At 38.1% G+C, this 17,429-nt stretch overlaps 1 protein-coding gene across 1 annotated transcript in view; it reads left to right on the top strand.

Annotated features, from left to right (window-relative positions):
• Positions 1-16,699, top strand: part of LOC117389779 (interleukin-1 receptor-like 1) — a 28,953-nt gene extending 12,254 nt beyond the window's left edge. Inside the window, exons 2-12 of the mRNA XM_033987502.2 lie at positions 1,613-1,690; positions 3,686-3,938; positions 4,975-5,164; positions 5,580-5,748; positions 6,471-6,533; positions 6,838-6,976; positions 7,468-7,616; positions 9,015-9,158; positions 11,820-11,987; positions 12,841-13,478; positions 14,530-16,699. Of these exons, the coding sequence (XP_033843393.1) occupies positions 1,615-1,690; positions 3,686-3,938; positions 4,975-5,164; positions 5,580-5,748; positions 6,471-6,533; positions 6,838-6,976; positions 7,468-7,616; positions 9,015-9,158; positions 11,820-11,987; positions 12,841-13,478; positions 14,530-14,784 (2,244 nt within the window). The 5' untranslated portion in view covers positions 1,613-1,614 and the 3' untranslated portion in view covers positions 14,785-16,699. The remainder of the gene's footprint in view (positions 1-1,612; positions 1,691-3,685; positions 3,939-4,974; positions 5,165-5,579; positions 5,749-6,470; positions 6,534-6,837; positions 6,977-7,467; positions 7,617-9,014; positions 9,159-11,819; positions 11,988-12,840; positions 13,479-14,529) is intronic.
• Positions 16,700-17,429: the final 730 nt, after the last annotated feature.

Raw genomic sequence — 17,429 nt, 5'->3', positions numbered from 1 at the left:
TCCTAGGTTTTTATTAATTAACCTTATAGGCTTCTAACTCATTCTGTTTTAACTTAAAGAAAAGTTAAAGATAGTCTTAATGTTTATTTATCAAATAAACAACTTTGAATAGATTAAATGAGTCATTATTTAAATATTATTTTGTTTTTCCTTAATAAGTACATACAATACATGAATTGTATTTTTGGGTAAAAGTTATTTATATAGCTTTTATTGTTGTAAAGCAATTTAAGGACAATATATTATAATGGCTGAAATAAGCCATGGGTTTTGGTCCCTCCAAACATGCTCTGGTGCACCCAGATGAACGTCTTTAGTGCACCGGTGCACCCAACTTAAGTAGTTTGTCTGGATCCCTGTCATATCTTATTATCTGTTTTTTATTATCACCATGGTATTGGAATCTGAATATAATATTGAGTCTATCCCTTATTATCAAAATTGAGTTTGAAATTTTAGTATTGTGAGAGCACTACTTTGAAATGGGCCACATATCTGGCATAAAAATGAATACAACAGAAGATAATATATCAGAAGAATGTGAAATATTTGTCTTGTCCTGTTTAATAATTCCTTTTCCAATCTGCTCCAGTCTCTAACACAACCCTTTCTCAGCAGTGACTCCACAAATACCACACCAAGTGTGTCACTGAATACAGGAGCCAAAAGTTACTCAACCACCTACTCCATTCATGTCAAATATTAAAAAGTAGTATTCAAATTAGAATACAAAGTCTTTGGCACTCAAGCAAATGTGACATTTTGTATGGGTTGTTTTAAAGTGGGACTAAATGTCCCACTTTAAACTCCTCCCATTACCACATGTTAAATAGAGCTGCCAAGTACCTATGGGACCTAGGGGAGAGTGAGAGGGGAGGAGAGACGGGGTCTGCAAGAATAAAGAACAGTGTGATTGGCGTAACACTCCACTTCAAACTGATCTGAAAAACCCCTGACTGTAATCAGGGCAGTCTTTTGTGATGTCATGTAGTTCTTGAAATTGCATTAGGCACTGGAGGCAGCATACACAAAATGTTTTACTGTTTTTCACCACAAAGCTGCAAATGTACCTGGTTTGCACTAATTAAAACATATACACAGTTTAATAGTGAAGTTGATTTAGTGTTAACTTCCACTTTAAATATTGTGAATTGTCTTTTTTTTTTTAAAAAGCAACATCATCGGGTATTAATCCAGAAGTGCTCCTCTGTGTTTTAAAAGTCCATAGACTTTCACCAGATTCATTTTCATAATGTCATAATATAGGACTAAAGGTGCACTGTGTAACTTTTCTGGTGGATGGCATCTTGTTTCCATGGAGAAATGATTGCTTTGGAATGTTCTACAGAATTGCATTAAGCATCTCTTCAGTATTCAGTTACTAACGTTTTTACGGTTACAAATACCTTGATAAACGTGTATTCTTACTGAGAATAGGGCCTCTCCACAGATACGACCTGTAACGTGGCCTGCTAATGTCACTTGCTTGTCTCCATGGAGATAGTTTGTTTGAATGCCATACTGTGGAACATTTAATGCAAAGCAATAACAATATAAATACATTAAACTGTATGTGAACATGTGTAACCCTGCTCCCTGGCTCTGTCCTTAGGTATGGCCCCTCTCACAGACGCCCTAAGACTGCTCCTCCTCTGCTGTCTGCTCGGACTGGGCTCCGCCTCCGTACACGGTAACATACGCTCATCAAAGTGCATATGACAGGGTTGACTACTCATTTCATTAAGACCAAGTTAACACAATTATATTTAAGATTTGTCTAAAAATCTTGAGTATTTTTTTCTAGTTTTTTTAGTTTTGGTGAAGTCTATAATTTTACTTACTGGTTGGGCAACAGATACGACCATAGACTGTATAAAGATGTGGAAAAAGGGAGTGTGATGTCACCCATAGGCTCCATCCAAATGAGGCGAGGCTAGCAGTTACATGGGTCAGTTTGGTGCAGAGTTCCATCACGAGTATCATGGCAACCAAAGAGTCAATCTGGAGTGAGACTGTTAGCGAGAGCAGCCTCAGGGAACAAAGTCACCTGATTTGTCTTTTATTAATGCTCATATCTCGATTTACGGACAAAATAGAAAAGTAAAAACAGGATCATGTAAAGCGTTTTAATACGGACATTTCAAGAGTAAAATGACAAACCTGACAGCAGTAGTTATAGACAGAGGGATGACAGTTTTTCAAAAAGTTTATTGCAGTCAGAGTCGATGGAGCTGGAAGCGAGCCCATGAGCACTTCCTATTTGGACTGTGGTGACTAGTGGTTTAGCTATGTCCATTTATATATACAGTCTATGGATATAACATACATAGAGGTACTTCCATAACTGTGAGCAAAACGTGTCCAAATTTCAGAATAGTTATGATTAGATTAATAAAAATAAACAATAACACCTGTATTTTGTTAAAGGAATAGGTTTTAGAACTTAGTGTTACTTCATGTTTTGTTTGGGGTTTTTTTTTTGTACTTTTTCCTCAACCTTTTTTCCACAAACTGCCAATTAACTGTTGTAAAACTCTGATGAATATTTACCACAGGTACTATCCCACCAAAAGTCATAATAAGACAGACATGAATCATAAGCATTTTAAAGGGCTTAGTCACATACATGTCATGTCTCAGTGCTGTACTCTGCTGGCGGCTGTGTGTACTGCAGTTCCCATGTAACACCATAAAACACATTGCACATAACATCATAAAAAGATAATTAAATTGTATTTTATTGGACTTTGACCTGTGGATAGACACGTGAAATATAAACGCAAAGAGGAACTATGAATAGAAAAAAAAATGCTTTAAAGAGACAGTATGTGAGATTTAGATTTAAAATTTCACTAAAACAAGACCTTTCCATAAGAGCTGATCACTGACAATTAGATATAGCCAAATCCTTATCTTGATTCTTGATTAAAATGCCCTGATTTAACTCACTTTCCCTGATTATTGGAATCAGCCATATGAGTTTAACCATTGGACCAGGTATTTTACAGTAACTAACATCAGTAACAGTCTCTATATTCTATATCATGCCACAAGGAAGTGCTCCAATGTGTTTTTAAACTCCACACACCTTCACTAGAATCATTTGGATAATTTCAGCCCTGGAATTGCCAATTTTTATTGATCTAAAGGTAAAAGGAGCTGTTAACTTGAAAACTACCACTACATGACATCACAAGTTGGAACAGAGCATTTTGAGCTTTGGGGATGTAGACAGACTAATAATAATGAGTATGTTTTTGAGGAGGTAACAGCATTATAACATGGCTTAAAACTCCCAAGAGACAATTTTATTTAATATAGGACCTTTAATGTTTTGTACATTGTAAATTCTCACTGAAAACATCAAAACTATGAATGACACATATGGGTGAAAAATATGTATGAGAGCAATCAAGACATCTTTTATGTTGTGTTTTAAGATTCTTCAAAACAGTCTTTCCCCTTTGCTTTGATCACTGCTAGTTTGTATCACAATACTAGTTTTAGTATTGATTAATATCTGAGTTTTGATACTTTTGACAACCCTATTTCATACATCTTGCTTCATATATTTTGATTCATTATGTTTCTAAAATGTATAAAGTAGTAAACATAAAGATAAAACTTTGAATTTGAAAGTGTGTCTGAACTTTTGACTGATTCACCTCATGTGTGCCCACTACAGATGACTGTAAGAACTACAACCTGCAGTTCGAGCGCATCTTTTCTGTCCCTGGAGACGTGGCCATGCTCAACAGCACTCTGCTCTCCCCCTCCGTCTTCAACCTATCAGCCGAGCCCTTCAATGTCACATGGTACGGGCCGGACTCCAACCAGCCAATCAGCAATCAGAGTGGGCGGGTCCTGGTTATGGCGGAGACTCTATGGTTTTTGAATGTCACCCTTGAGGACGCTGGAGACTATTTTACTGTGGTCAGGTGAGCCAGGGGTCACGGGTTTGTTTTCCGGGTTGTACTAAACTAAACTAACTACAGTTATATTTGTTATATTACTTACATTTCTTCTTTAGAGTTTTTTCATAAAAGAGCAGTACACTTTATTCACTGTTACTTAGATTGTAGTAATTTAAAGGGAAAAGATCAAACCACTTCTATACTGTACTAGGTAGTATGGGTGTCTTGCTCGAGGACACAGTGGCAGTTTTTCCCTAGTTTGTCCCACTGCGGCACCCGGGGTTCCCAGTGGTCTCCGATCCAAGTGCTAACCACACCCAGCCCTGCTTAGCTTCAAAGATCTGGTGAGATCTCACATGTTCACCTAATATTATATTGTTGTTGAAGTTGAATTGAGCAAACATAACAAGTACAAAAAAACTCCCTTTTAGTCTTGCCTGCTATATAGTTAAAATCTTTGACACCCCGAGATCATTATGTTATAATTTGGACATGGTAAATTGCAATATTCATCTAAAGACTTTATAAAAGAAACAAGTCTGCTGAATTCCAGGTTGAAAACTGTATCTCACCTGCTCCTTTACAATATGTCACTGTAAAGGGCATCATCACTGCAACAAAGCGCCGTACGCTGTCAGCCCATCGATAGCCCACTTCACACTTTTGAGCAGCAGATTTTTATTTACATTTATCCAATGCATTCTACATGACGCTGCTGAATCTTAAGTGTATTACCAATTATTGAAATAAACTTGGAGAACAAAGAAAGTTCAGAGCAGTTGTGCGTGTACTGGCGGTGGTGAAAACCAGCACTGATTGGAGCAATGACATCTTGAATACAGGAGAATAGAGATTACTCAAACATGCGTGAATCACTTTATATACAGCTTAAGAGGATAAATGAGAAGGGAACTTAATTATATACATTGTTAAAATCTCTCAAAAGTTGATTGGACATAGTAGATCCCCTCTAAAACTAATAATTAGCTGATCAGACTCAGAGTAACTTGATGTAAAACATTTGTGATTTGATTAGTGACATTTGTGTGGTCTCCCTCAGTACCCCTGGGAGGTGCTACCGGCAGCAGACTAAGCTGGTGGTGCAGAGACCCCTCTCTTTGTGTGGACGTCCCAACACAGCAGGACAGAGGCTGACCAAGAGAGTGACCGACCGGCTGTCCTGTCCCCTAAACGACTACATCCACAAACTCACCCACTATGGCCTCAGCTATGCCATCACATGGTACAAGGTACAATGTGGGGGCTTAAAGTCCTTTCAACTGACAACATTCACATATTTTTTGTTTATAATTTTACTTCCTCGTTTCTCGACATGGGCAGCAGATGTCATACATAGAGGTAATTCTAGTTCCCACTTACCAAGTGGACATAATGTAAACAAGGGCCAAAGTCTAATTTACATTCTGTGGTTAGACTAACACAAATTAATGACAGCACCACAATTTTTTTGGTGATGACATAGATGGATGGATTCTATTTTTGAACTCACTGCTACTTCCTGTATTTATTTATATATTTATTTACTTGTCTTTTATACTTTTTTCCTAAAGTTTCCACTTAACTGATGTAAATCTATGATAAATATTTAGCACTTGACCCAGGTAAGAGTAATTGATCGTTGCTGTGTCTGTCCCTGTGCGTTAGGGCTGTGAGCGGATCGTGGATGGCCAGGGCAGGTTTCACTATTGGGAGACGTACCTGAAGGTGGAGGGGGTGGAGTCAGATGACCAGGGCCTGTACACCTGCACCCTGACCTTCAACCTGGGTGGGGTTAGCGGGACCGTGTCTGAGACCATCGACGCCGAGGTCACAGGTATACTATCATACTATCATACTACTGTTGCTGTGATAACAGTAGTCATGTGCCGCTCAGGCACCGTATCAGATGGCACATGACTACAGTTTTCATGGCATTGGAGGATGGCTCAAATGGAGAGGACAAATTCCCCTACGGGACAATAGAGTGGACCTTGGCATATTCAGAATATAGCACTCTGATTGGACAATGTAACAGAATATCTTACAAAATATATTTTAATGTGACTATTCAGTATTCTTTAATGTTTTACAAAAGTGCTTTTCTCAACACTGACCCTCAGTGAAGTTATTATCAATATTAAGTGGAACAATTTGGAGTCTGTCATTTGGGTTTCAATGCTGAAATCCAGTTTGTTTAAACCTAAAAGGACTCTCTCTGATCTGAATCACTCAGTGAGTGGATTCTGGAGATTCTGAGCTTTCACATGAGCCATGGCTTGTCCATATACTGAGAATGAGACAAACTTGGTTCAGGGTCATTTCTGATTGCACACCGTGGTTTATTAAAAAGTAGTAGTTAATCAGTTTCACGTTGACTGTGCCAATATGTTCAGATATATTTATGAAAATAATTTTAACTGTAATGTGTAATGTGTACAAGTTTTCTTCATTTTTGGACTAACAGATTTAAAACAGAACTTTCGCAACTCACATTTGCCAATTTAGCATAAAGCATATAATGATCTTTGTGTATAAATGTGATTTGTATGATTCTAGGTGATTACTGTCTACATCCTCAAATACATGAACCAGCCAACGATGTGCTGAAAGCAGAGCTAGGTCAGTATTTCATTTACCATTTACTAGTATTACAATATCATGAAAGTGCTCAGGGACTTCAGTTGCTAGAAGGACAATTCTATTTTTTTTAATTGACAATTTGTCAAAAATTAAATACATTGAAAAAATGTACTAACCCTTAAAAGAGGGTAGAGTTACCAAAATCTGTCAAGTCTATCAATACTTCTAAATAATATCACTCAATTGAAATTACTCAAGTAAGAGCAAAAAGTATTTGGGAAAACTTCGACTCAAGAGTAATTGTGTAGAGTAACTAAGTGTCTACCTCTGTATCTGTCCTCAGGAGCTAACCTGACCAAGCGCTGCCTGGTGTACGTGCCCTGTGAAGGAAAGCCTGTGCTGGACGTGGACATGTATTGGCTGATCCAGAATGAGTTCATACTGGATGACCCCTCTGAGCGTGTCTACACGACACCCCAGCGGTCCGTAGGTTTGGGGACTGTTAAACTAAACCTGCCTGTTATACTGAAGTTACTCCGCTATGTCAAAATCCCACCAAATGCCTCTAGTTGGACGCCTTTGCATTTGAAGGCAGATACTTGAAACTCATGCGCCGAATTTCGCTGAAAATGTTTCAACTCTCAAATGTGCCACGTGGCATTAATATGACAGGGTTCAAAAGAAAAATGTGTTCAGTGACTGTCTCCAGGCGAAACCCACAGCTGCTTTGTACAGAATAGCCCAGAAGAACCACCTCAGTTTGGCAGTTGGTCTCTGGTCAAATCTCAAGTCTGATAAACAGTGTGTCAGGAGCTACAGCCACTGCATCCACTAGATGGCACTGTGTGTGTACACAGGTTCTTTAGTACTGATGTAGTACTTGTGTCTATAGGAGTGTAGTACAATACTGTGTGAGGATGGGGGTGTATGGTAGTGTTGTATTGATGTAGTACCTGTATGTATTTGTGTACAGGACAGTGCAGTCTCAGGACGGGAATGTATGGATAGAGAGGTGGCTCATCATCTCAGAACTGAAGGAGGATGACTTCAACCAGAACTACACCTGCAGAGCCTGGAGTGGCCGAGGAAGCCCCTACTGCTACTTCACCCTGCTGCATACAGGTCCTACCCCCCCTTCCCAGTAGCGGTACAGTTGCTGTAGCAGCAGTGGAAATGTGGTCAGAGTTGCAGAGGATGTGTGTCTCAGAAGAAGGTCACATGGAATTTTTCTTGACAGAACACCCACTCCTGACCAGAGCATGCTACAACTGTTATGTACACTATAAAAAGATCTTTTTTTCACATTTTGTTCATTATAAACCTCAAAATACATCTAAAATAGCTTTAACATTTTTTCCCCCATATATATGAGCCAGATGTGTCTTGCCCCAATACAGATATTTTATATAAGCAGCTCTTGGGGTCAAAATAAGTTCACTGTGTTCTCTCTGCATCTAATTATGATGTTTTATTGTCTGAAAGTGCGGATTAGCATGCAAATGTTAGCTTTACCGTGACAGCTTCACGCTCTCTGAAAGCTGTGAAAAGCGCTTATAAACTCATCGTGGTGAATAATTAGGATAAATTAGGTGAATAATTAATTGTTGTGGAATTTCTAATAGTCAAAAAGTCTTAAAGATATAAAAATAAACAGGGAAGTTGTCTTGAATCAAAGGTCTGGTTTATTGAATCAATTGTGCACAATTGTCAAAGAGCTGTGTCCCTAACGGTGTCGTCTCGCCCTCAGCTGACAAATGTAAACAATACAGAGTATTTATACCACCAAAACAATCTTGCCAGTTTGGTCTAATCGAAGTGGCTTTGACGCCAGACACAAAAGACATAACAACATAACAGATAGTATTATGAAGGTTAGGTCAAAATGATCCATAATAATACAAATAAAGATTTATGCTAAAGAATGCCATAACACTCAGAATGTACAAGGTAAATGAGAAATAACTTAGAACCACTGCAAACCGCTTGAAATTAAGTAAGTGTTGTTTTTTCATGTTAAAGGCACAGCGCCTTTAATAACAGAGATAATTGTTTTTATTATTTTATGCTTTTTATTATTTGATGAATTTATTTATCTGTAATTTTTATGATTATTATTTCAGTTAAACGCTGAAAGCAATACAGATCCATGCCCTCATTTTATTCTTCTACCATTATCTTGGTGCATTATAAGTTATAATAGGGGAGTGGAGGATACACAAACTGTATCCTTGGTAAATCAGCATTAGCCACATGCTAACCAAAGGAGGATGCATGCCTGTGGAGGACATGGGGATTCAAACACGACTTGGGCAGTGAGTGATAACCTGGATGCCCTACCATGTCAAGGCAAGGCAAGAATAGGTTTCATATCTGCCATCTACTGATAACAAAATCAGATGGTAGCTTTAATTGATGTAAAAACTATGATGCATATTGACCACTATCTCACCAAACCAAGTCATCATTAGAAAACATGAAAACCTGTCATATTCAATTAAACTCATGTTGAGTGTTTCACAGACCCTAACCTCCTCCTGCCGGTGGGCCTTGGCTTGGGCTCCTGTTTGCTGCTCTTCCTCGTCTGTGTCTACGTGTACCGCGTCTTCAAAGTAGACTTGGTTCTGTGGACCAGGGAGACCTTCTCAGGACTGTACTCCAGCACAGGTACGTCGGCTGATGGACCTGCTTGGGACTTTGTGGAGGCCCAGACATTGCAAAAAAAAAAAATTGTTAAGTTCATATTTTCTTATAAGATTCATATTTATATATATATATATTTAAATCACAAGCAACTATGCAATAGGCTGCAACTATTCTATATTTATAGATATTATTTCACAGTTACATTAAAATTCAAGGTGCTATACTACACAAAATTGACTTTTGAGAGCTTTAAGCCATGTTAGAATGTAGTTATCTCATCAAAACATACACTGGACTTTTGTTTCATTCACATGTGAGTTAACCTGCAGTATTATGATTATTATTATTATTATTATTATTATTATTATTATTATTATTATTATTATTATTATGCTCTCTACATCCCCCTAAGTTCAAAATACTCTGTTCCACATTGTGATGTCATGAAGCAGTAGTTTTCGGGTTAACAGCTACCTTTTACCTTTTGTTCAGTAGAGATTGACAATTTCAGGGCTGAAATTATCAAAATGATTCTAATGAAGGTTTATGGAGTTTAAGACAGTGGAGCACTTCCTGTATTACCACAACATGACAGCCGAAACAAAACACAGCTCTATTTTTTATTTTGGCTGAGTTGTATGTTTTTAATGAGAAAACAACATTATAACATTGATCAGAAAATAGCTGTCTAGTCAAAGTGGCTGGAGGCCGCTAGATGCACAAACGAGAGATGCATCACATAACAAACAACAGGTGGTATTACGAAGGTTAGGTCAAAGAGATCCATAACAATACAAATAAAGATTTAGGGTAAAGAAAGCCATAACATAGGGTAATATGGGCCCTTTAAAAATACAATTAAAATTGTTCTTCCAGTAAGACCTGAATGCCTCTTCAAGAAGCACTGACCTAAATAGGTGCAGGTTTTGACATTTGCTGACAGTGACTATACAGGGGGAAGCCCAGTCCCCACAGAGCTGAGGCCAGTGATGTGAAAGGACACGAGCACGAACTCAACCAGTAAATGTCACCCCTCCCCATTACAAGAACATCTCTTTGAATGAGCTGCCATTTATTTTTGAGGCGAGGCAAGTAGAGCTCTTGGCCTTAATGGTTTGGATAGTAGGCCTACATATTAGATCAGCTTATGGTTCAATGACAGACAGAACAATTATTTTTGGGGTATTTATCATGGGGGGACTTTTTCTTTGTATTGGTTTAGGATTTTTTCTTATTTTACTGTTTTGAGCTGTAGAGGGTTGAATTATAGACTTATATAGATACAAAAGTCCGTAAGTGTTTCATTCTGCTATTTATTTAAAGTAGCTCATGTTTTTTGTTTTGTTTTTTTACAATAAGGATATTTACAGTAGTTTTTGGAGGATAATCTTGCTCTAGATTGATTGTGTGGCATAATTTACGTAGTTTCAATATTATTGTTTATCATCTATATTTTTTTTCGGCAAAATATCGCACTTCAAAATTTGTTATCGTGACAGGCCTTTACCAAAATGTGTATTAGTCGACAAATCATTTTATTTAAATAATGAGGATTTATATGGGATGACAGCAGAAAGGAGAAGTGAGTGAGTTAGATGAAGATTTGGTATTTTTTTATATATACATATTTAAAAAGGCAGATTATCTCACTCATGATTCACAAATTTAATCTGTCTTTATATGAATACATTGTTTCCTAATACTTTTTTCTGCATAAATAGTAGTTTTTGCATGAACTCCCGTGCAGTTTGGATCAGATACATAGAGATACGTAATAGTTTTAAGAGTTTTTGCCACATCATTGACAAAATTGCACATATTTGGGACATAAAAATTTGAAAAATGGGTAGAGCCAGGTTTAAATTTCATGACTTATTAGATAAAATATTACAGAGGGGGTCTAATATATTACTTTATTTTGTATTATTTTGCCCCAGTTTTTTGGAGTTAAAACTTTAATAACTCAGAAGCAGATATCAACAAATCTGTCAAAGCACCAGATTGTAAAGTTTGGTGTATGTAGGTGCTACGTTAAAGGTCCTATATTATGCAAAATTGACTCTTGTAAACTTAAAGCCATGTTTGAATACTGTTGCTTCCTCAAAAACATATCTGAAGCTGTGTTTTTGTTTCATTCACACGTGTTTGAGTTATCCTTTATTATTAGTCTATCTTCATCTCCAAAGCTCAAAATAATCTGTTGTGACGTTATAAAGTGATAGTTTTCAAGTTAACTGCTACCTTTTACCTTTTGGTTGGCAATTCCAGGTCTGAAATTATCCCAGTGATTCAAGGGGAAGGTGTTTGGAGTTTAGAAACACAGTGGAGCACTTCCTGTATAACCACATGACATCACAAGGTAGAACAGTGTTCTCAATTTGAGAGAAGAACTCAGCCTAAATATGCAGGGTTTGTGTGTTAAACATGTGTGAATGAAACAAAACATCAAAACATGTTTTTGATGAGGAAACAACATTATAACAGTTAATTAACAAGTATAACAAGTCAATTAAATTAAATAATAAACCATCTTAGACAATCTGCAGTCTACAGGTAAAAAAAAAATCAAAAACAAACTTACAGATAGTTGCTTTAAACTGATTGTGCTGTGACAAATACTACTAAGTGCGTGTTGCAGTACTGGCCTGACTGTACTTGTACCACTTGTGTCCTTGTCCTCAGCCTCAGATGGGAAGCTGTACGATGCGTATGTGGCCTACCCTCAGAGCTGCGCGCTGTGTTGGTCAGATGAGGTGGAGCGATTCGCCCTCCACACTCTGCCCCAGGTCCTGGAGGAGGGCTGTGGATATTCCCTGTTCATCCCAGAACGCGACTCCCTGCCTGGAGACGGTCAGTCACTCACCATAGCCCCTCCACAACGCAGACTACAGCTACACTGTTTTCTGATGACTAGGGTTATAGTCCCTTACTCGTTTAGTCGATTACTCAGTTGATTTCGACCAAAACTTGTATTAGTCAACTAATGTTTTTATTTAGAAAGGATTTATATGGAACAACAGCAGAAAGGAGAAGTTAGTGAACAAGTTAGCTCAAGCTAACTTTTTTCAAGCTATTTTTTGGTATTTATTTGTTAAAAGGCAGATTAAATTCATTCTTCACAAGTTAAATCGGTCTTTGTATAAATACATTGTTTCCTTGTACTTTTTCTGCATACATAGTTGTTTTTGCATGAACTCCTGTGCAAGTGTAGTCTTGTGAGTTTGGGTCAGATACAGAGAGATATGGTCTGAATAGGTCTGACATGTTTTTAGTCTAACTTATTTAGAATCTATTTAGTGGAATACAGGCTTACTGATGACCATGGTCTCTTTATGGTCCAGTTTATCTGTATTTTGAAATTATCATTATTTTTGTTGTAACTAACTAGTGTTGTAGAAGTGATTTAAGTAGCCTGAGAGCTACTTATTGGTTCATTCTGCTCTTTATTTGTTGCAGTTCATGCTTTTTAATGATGTAAAAATTGGCTTTGTGTCAGTGACAGTGAGTTTACTAATACTATAATTGTAATAATCGTTTATCATGGTATTTCCCTGTAGCATTACCTTGGCATGGTAGGGTACTAAAAAATTACTAGGAACCGTATATTATCCTATTAAATCACTGTATACACAGTTTAGTAGCGAGGAAACATTGTAGGGATGGGCCGAGATGGATTTTTTGAGATGATGTGTTTTTGGTGCAGCTGCGGTGGACTCGGTGGAGAAGAACCTTCAGGTCAGCCGCCGCATTATCTTGCTCTACACCGCCTCCACCTTCAGCAAGAAGTATTGCAGCAGCAACAACAACAACAGACTGCTATCCAGACCCATGAGTGATCATACGGACACAAGTAATGAGGGGTATACAAGCAAGGGCCATCTGAACACCAGCAAGGACCATATGGAGGGCAGCAATGACCACCTGGACAGCTGCAAGGACCACCTTCACCTGAAGATAATTAAGGACCATCTCTATCTGAACATCAGCAAGGATCGCCTCCATCTTAACACCAGCAAGGACCATCTGGGGGGCAGCCAGGATAACCTCAACATGAGTAAGAGCCACCAAAATAACAGCATGAACCACCTGAATACGAGCAAGGATCATATAAACACCAACAATAACTCCGAAAGCATAAGTCTGGAACACCTGAACACCAGCATAACCCACCTGAGTACAGACAAAGAGCATCTGAACGGCAGAAAGTTCCACAGGAGCTGGAGCCAGGACCCCCACAGAGAACTCGGATCTCAGTGTGGGGAGGACATATGTGGGCATGTCCGAACACCGCTGGAGTGTGTGAACGCCATGCACAGGGCTCTGCTGGAGAGATCTCTGAAGGTAAGGATGTCACTAAGCAGATCATAGTACACTCTGTAAAAACAACTACATCAGCCTGTAAGACATCTTTAGGATACAGTATGGTTAGACTATGACCAACCTGCACAAACTATTTCAAAATACTTCTTATGTCCTCATACAAACACTAGTAGCCACCAAACACTACAAGGAGTAGGCACTATGTTTACATGCACATAAAAATGGTCAGGTTTCTGGAATGATCTCATTATTAAAGTGATATGCAAACTGCAAACTGTGATGTTAGTATTCTGAGTGAATATGATCAGAAAAAAATCAGATTACTCAGATTTTGCTCTTTACATGTCATTTTAATAATCTGGCAACTCCAGAAATTGTCAGTGTAAGTGTAATTTAATGTATGACTAAACACCATAGGTATTACATTATTGGCCAGTTATTACTTTATTTACATATTACATTTCAATTTTGCCAAAAAGGTTATTGGCAGTTATTATGTTGTTGGCTACTATATCAACTGCTTTTCTCTATGGAGATGCTATTGCATTGCCTGGAAAGCTTCAGAGTATGGCATTAAATCTCACTATCTCTATGGTTGTGAGCAGGTAAAGGTCTCGGTAAATAGGCCATGCCTCATGAGAAAGCTCAGAACCTCCAGAATTCACTCACTGACCTGCAGAGACTGCACTAGCACTAGCTAATGATTGGCTGCAGGGGATTAAAGAGTGACAATTCAGATCAGAGAGTCTTTTTTATGTTTAAAACAACAGGATTTCAGCATTGAAAGTGGCAACTCAAATGTGAGACTCAGGTTAGGCTCATTCTGCTTTCTGATTGGGTAATAATCTTGAAAACCAAAACACCATATAAATGGGACATCATGTCCAATGTTTTTGTAATCAATAATACGTCAGCTTTAGAATTGTTTTCAGTAAAATCTGTTTTTGATTTGGACATGATTACCTTGTATCTGGGGACACAGATCATGTTTATGAAATTTCAAACCAAATCTTACGGCTCCTTTAAGGCAGTTTTGAGATGTGAGTTTGAAAGTGTGTTCTGATGTGTGCAGGTGATCCTGGTGGAACTGGAGGAGCTAGGGGCCTCTGACGTGGAACAGCTCCCAGAGTCAGTGCGTCATCTCAGACAGACCCAGGGCGCCGTGTGTTGGTGGAAGACCAGGACCAGGAGGACAACCCATGCTCCCTGGAGGGCAGTGTGCACGCGGAGGACAGGAGACACAAGAGACATAGAAACACCACTGTCCTCCTGTGTTTCCCCAAATAGCAGGTTCTGGAAGGAGGTGCGCTATAGGATGCCTGTCTGACGATATAGATTTAACATTGTGTGAAGGTAATACCCATGTTATTTTACTTGTAAGACCAATTCGGTGTTTAAGAGTGGACCAAAGCCGATGGGACAATCTTCTGTTATAGGAAGGAAAACTGAAAACTTAACTCTCTCATCATGAAGATCCTGGGCTTGATGCCTGGTGTAAGGTCTTTTTGTATGGAATGTACATGCTCTTTGTCTCTTTGTCTCGCTTAGACATGGACAATATATCAGTGCTTATCAGTACTGTTGATATTGCAGGGTTTTTTCTTATTGATTCAATAATTGTGTGACAAAGTTATCCCTTTAATACCACCATAATTTTGTTTATTCGCATATTTGATCATTTTCAATAATCACGCAATATACAACTAAACAGAACTATCCCGGGTTTGTTTTGTTTAGTTTTTCAGTTAGTTTACCTTTAATTTAATCACCACACACCTGTTTAAAGATATTTTATTTGGTTAAATGTAGTCAATTCAGTTACAATACGTCCATCTACTCTTACCTGAATCTCCACATGGTCCAGACAAAGAGGGGGCGTGCCCTATGGTGGCCATTTTTAAAGGTTCGGGAGTGTCCGCGGGCTGGACCACGTGAAGGGGAGGACTGAGTTAAGTTAATTTTCTTTTTGTTTTAATGTCTTTTTGTATTTTGTAATGTATAAATGTTTATAGTTTTATTTTAAACACTTTTTGAGTTAAAAAGGCCCTAAGAAGTAAAGCAGTGTAGTATGAGATCCTGCTAAAGTTGTACCTATTGTACCTGAGAAGTAAATGGTGTTTACCTGGGGGAGGTGCTTCTGGGTATAAAAGCTGGGCAAGTCAGTCTTTCGGGGAGACCATCAGTGTAGCCAGGTACACCTTGGGTGTTTCTGCAGTTTCTTAATTTCTGTTGCTTTTTGCTTATGTTGAGCACAGTTATTTTTTTGTAAATATGTATTATTTTTTTTCTATGCGTTACCACGCAAATTAAATTAATTTTGATAACTGCGGAATTTTTCTGACTCTGCCTCCTACTTTGACCACATCGGGCCAGCTTCCCCACAAATTGGTTAACTTAATACTGTACTTCAATTTGTGGTATTTGCTATGAATTTTAAAATCTTGAAATCAATATTTGTATGTGCAAATACCAATCATCAGTCACAGCAACAAGTGAAATATTAGATACCTTATTGGAGCACCCATTAGAGTCTAGATGGGTTTTCTTTTCTTTCATAACCTAATGCAAGTCTGTGGGTCTGTGGAAAGAATTGTTCTTTATTTCTTTCTTGAAAGCTTATCAACGCAAACTGAAATTATACTTACTATATCAGAGGTGCAAATATGAATGACAGACCCTGTGACCATATATTTTAAATTAACTAAAAGGTGCACTGGGTTATTTATTTCATTATGGGTATTTTTATGGATTGTTACTGGGAGTAGTCTGGCCTCTCCACAGATCAGACCTGTGTCTCATGGCACAACCCCCTTGCCTTCGTTTATATTGTGCAACATTCCAGGCATAACATTTCATCTCCATGAATTAAGTTAAAGACTCTGTTCCTGATTTACAGTGTCTTAAAAAAGTGAAAAACAGACCTAGTTCATTTTAAACCAGGCATGTCCAAACTATGGCTCAGGGCCCAAATGTGGCCCACAGACAAATGTTTATGGTCCCCAGGCTTCCAGGTAAATGCTTCCAGGTAAATAGGCTTATATTACCATATAAGCAGTGCTTTCTACTGCAAGTTTTGGAAAATCTACCCTGATAAAGTCATAATAAAAATTTGATAAAGTATGTAGTGTGTCAAGTGTTGAAGATCTAAGCATAAAAATGTTTGTTTGCTCAGTCTAACCTGTTATAAATGCCTAAAGGCCTTCTAACTATGTTTAGTTAATAAAAATTAAGAAATAAATTGTATCATCTTAATTCCTTTATTGATTACTGATGTTTACTTATTTTCAGATTATGGCCCTGTGGTTCCCTATTCAATGATTGTCATTAGATTAATTTAAATATGGGGTATTACACTTAATTAATTAACTAATTAATTGCTAACACATAACATATTTAGATCCCCCCCCCCCCCCCCCCCCCCTTCAAAGCATTATCACAACACATCCAGCACCCATCCCACTAATGAAACTACTGCACATCACATCAGGTTTGTTAAGTTGCTTTGTATAGTTTTGTCTATTTATGGAGAATTGTTGTGTGGGAGCATGGCTGACATAGGCTTGTGAGCTGAGCATTGAACAGAATCTACTGGGTCAAATTAATGTTGCAATGATTCAAATGTGAATGGATGACATCTTCAGGAATGTTTTTGATGAGCAAGATTATAACATGGTAGAAAGCTGAAAAAATACATTTTGCATAATGCCCCCTCTTTAAAGTCAAAATTGTGTGCTTTTTGGGGGATTTCTGAGTTTTTCAGGTACAGAATACGGCCTAACTAACCTGTATTTGCTGAATGAAGCTCCATAGAGATGTTTTCTGTTGTGGCCGTAGTGGTAGATGTTATTGATGTGAGTGTGGTGTGGAGCACCACAGTGCAGGGGAGGACGTCTGCAGCAGGGCAAATGCACAGGGCCCCATGCACCAACAGGAGGCCTCAAACATGGGATATTTCATGTTGAATTTATATAT

The sequence above is a fragment of the Periophthalmus magnuspinnatus genome, chromosome 21 (assembly GCF_009829125.3).
Source record: "Periophthalmus magnuspinnatus isolate fPerMag1 chromosome 21, fPerMag1.2.pri, whole genome shotgun sequence".
NCBI lineage: Eukaryota > Metazoa > Chordata > Actinopteri > Gobiiformes > Gobiidae > Periophthalmus > Periophthalmus magnuspinnatus.
Note: the sequence above shows the minus strand (reverse complement) of the source record. Positions and strands in the feature narration are given on the sequence as shown.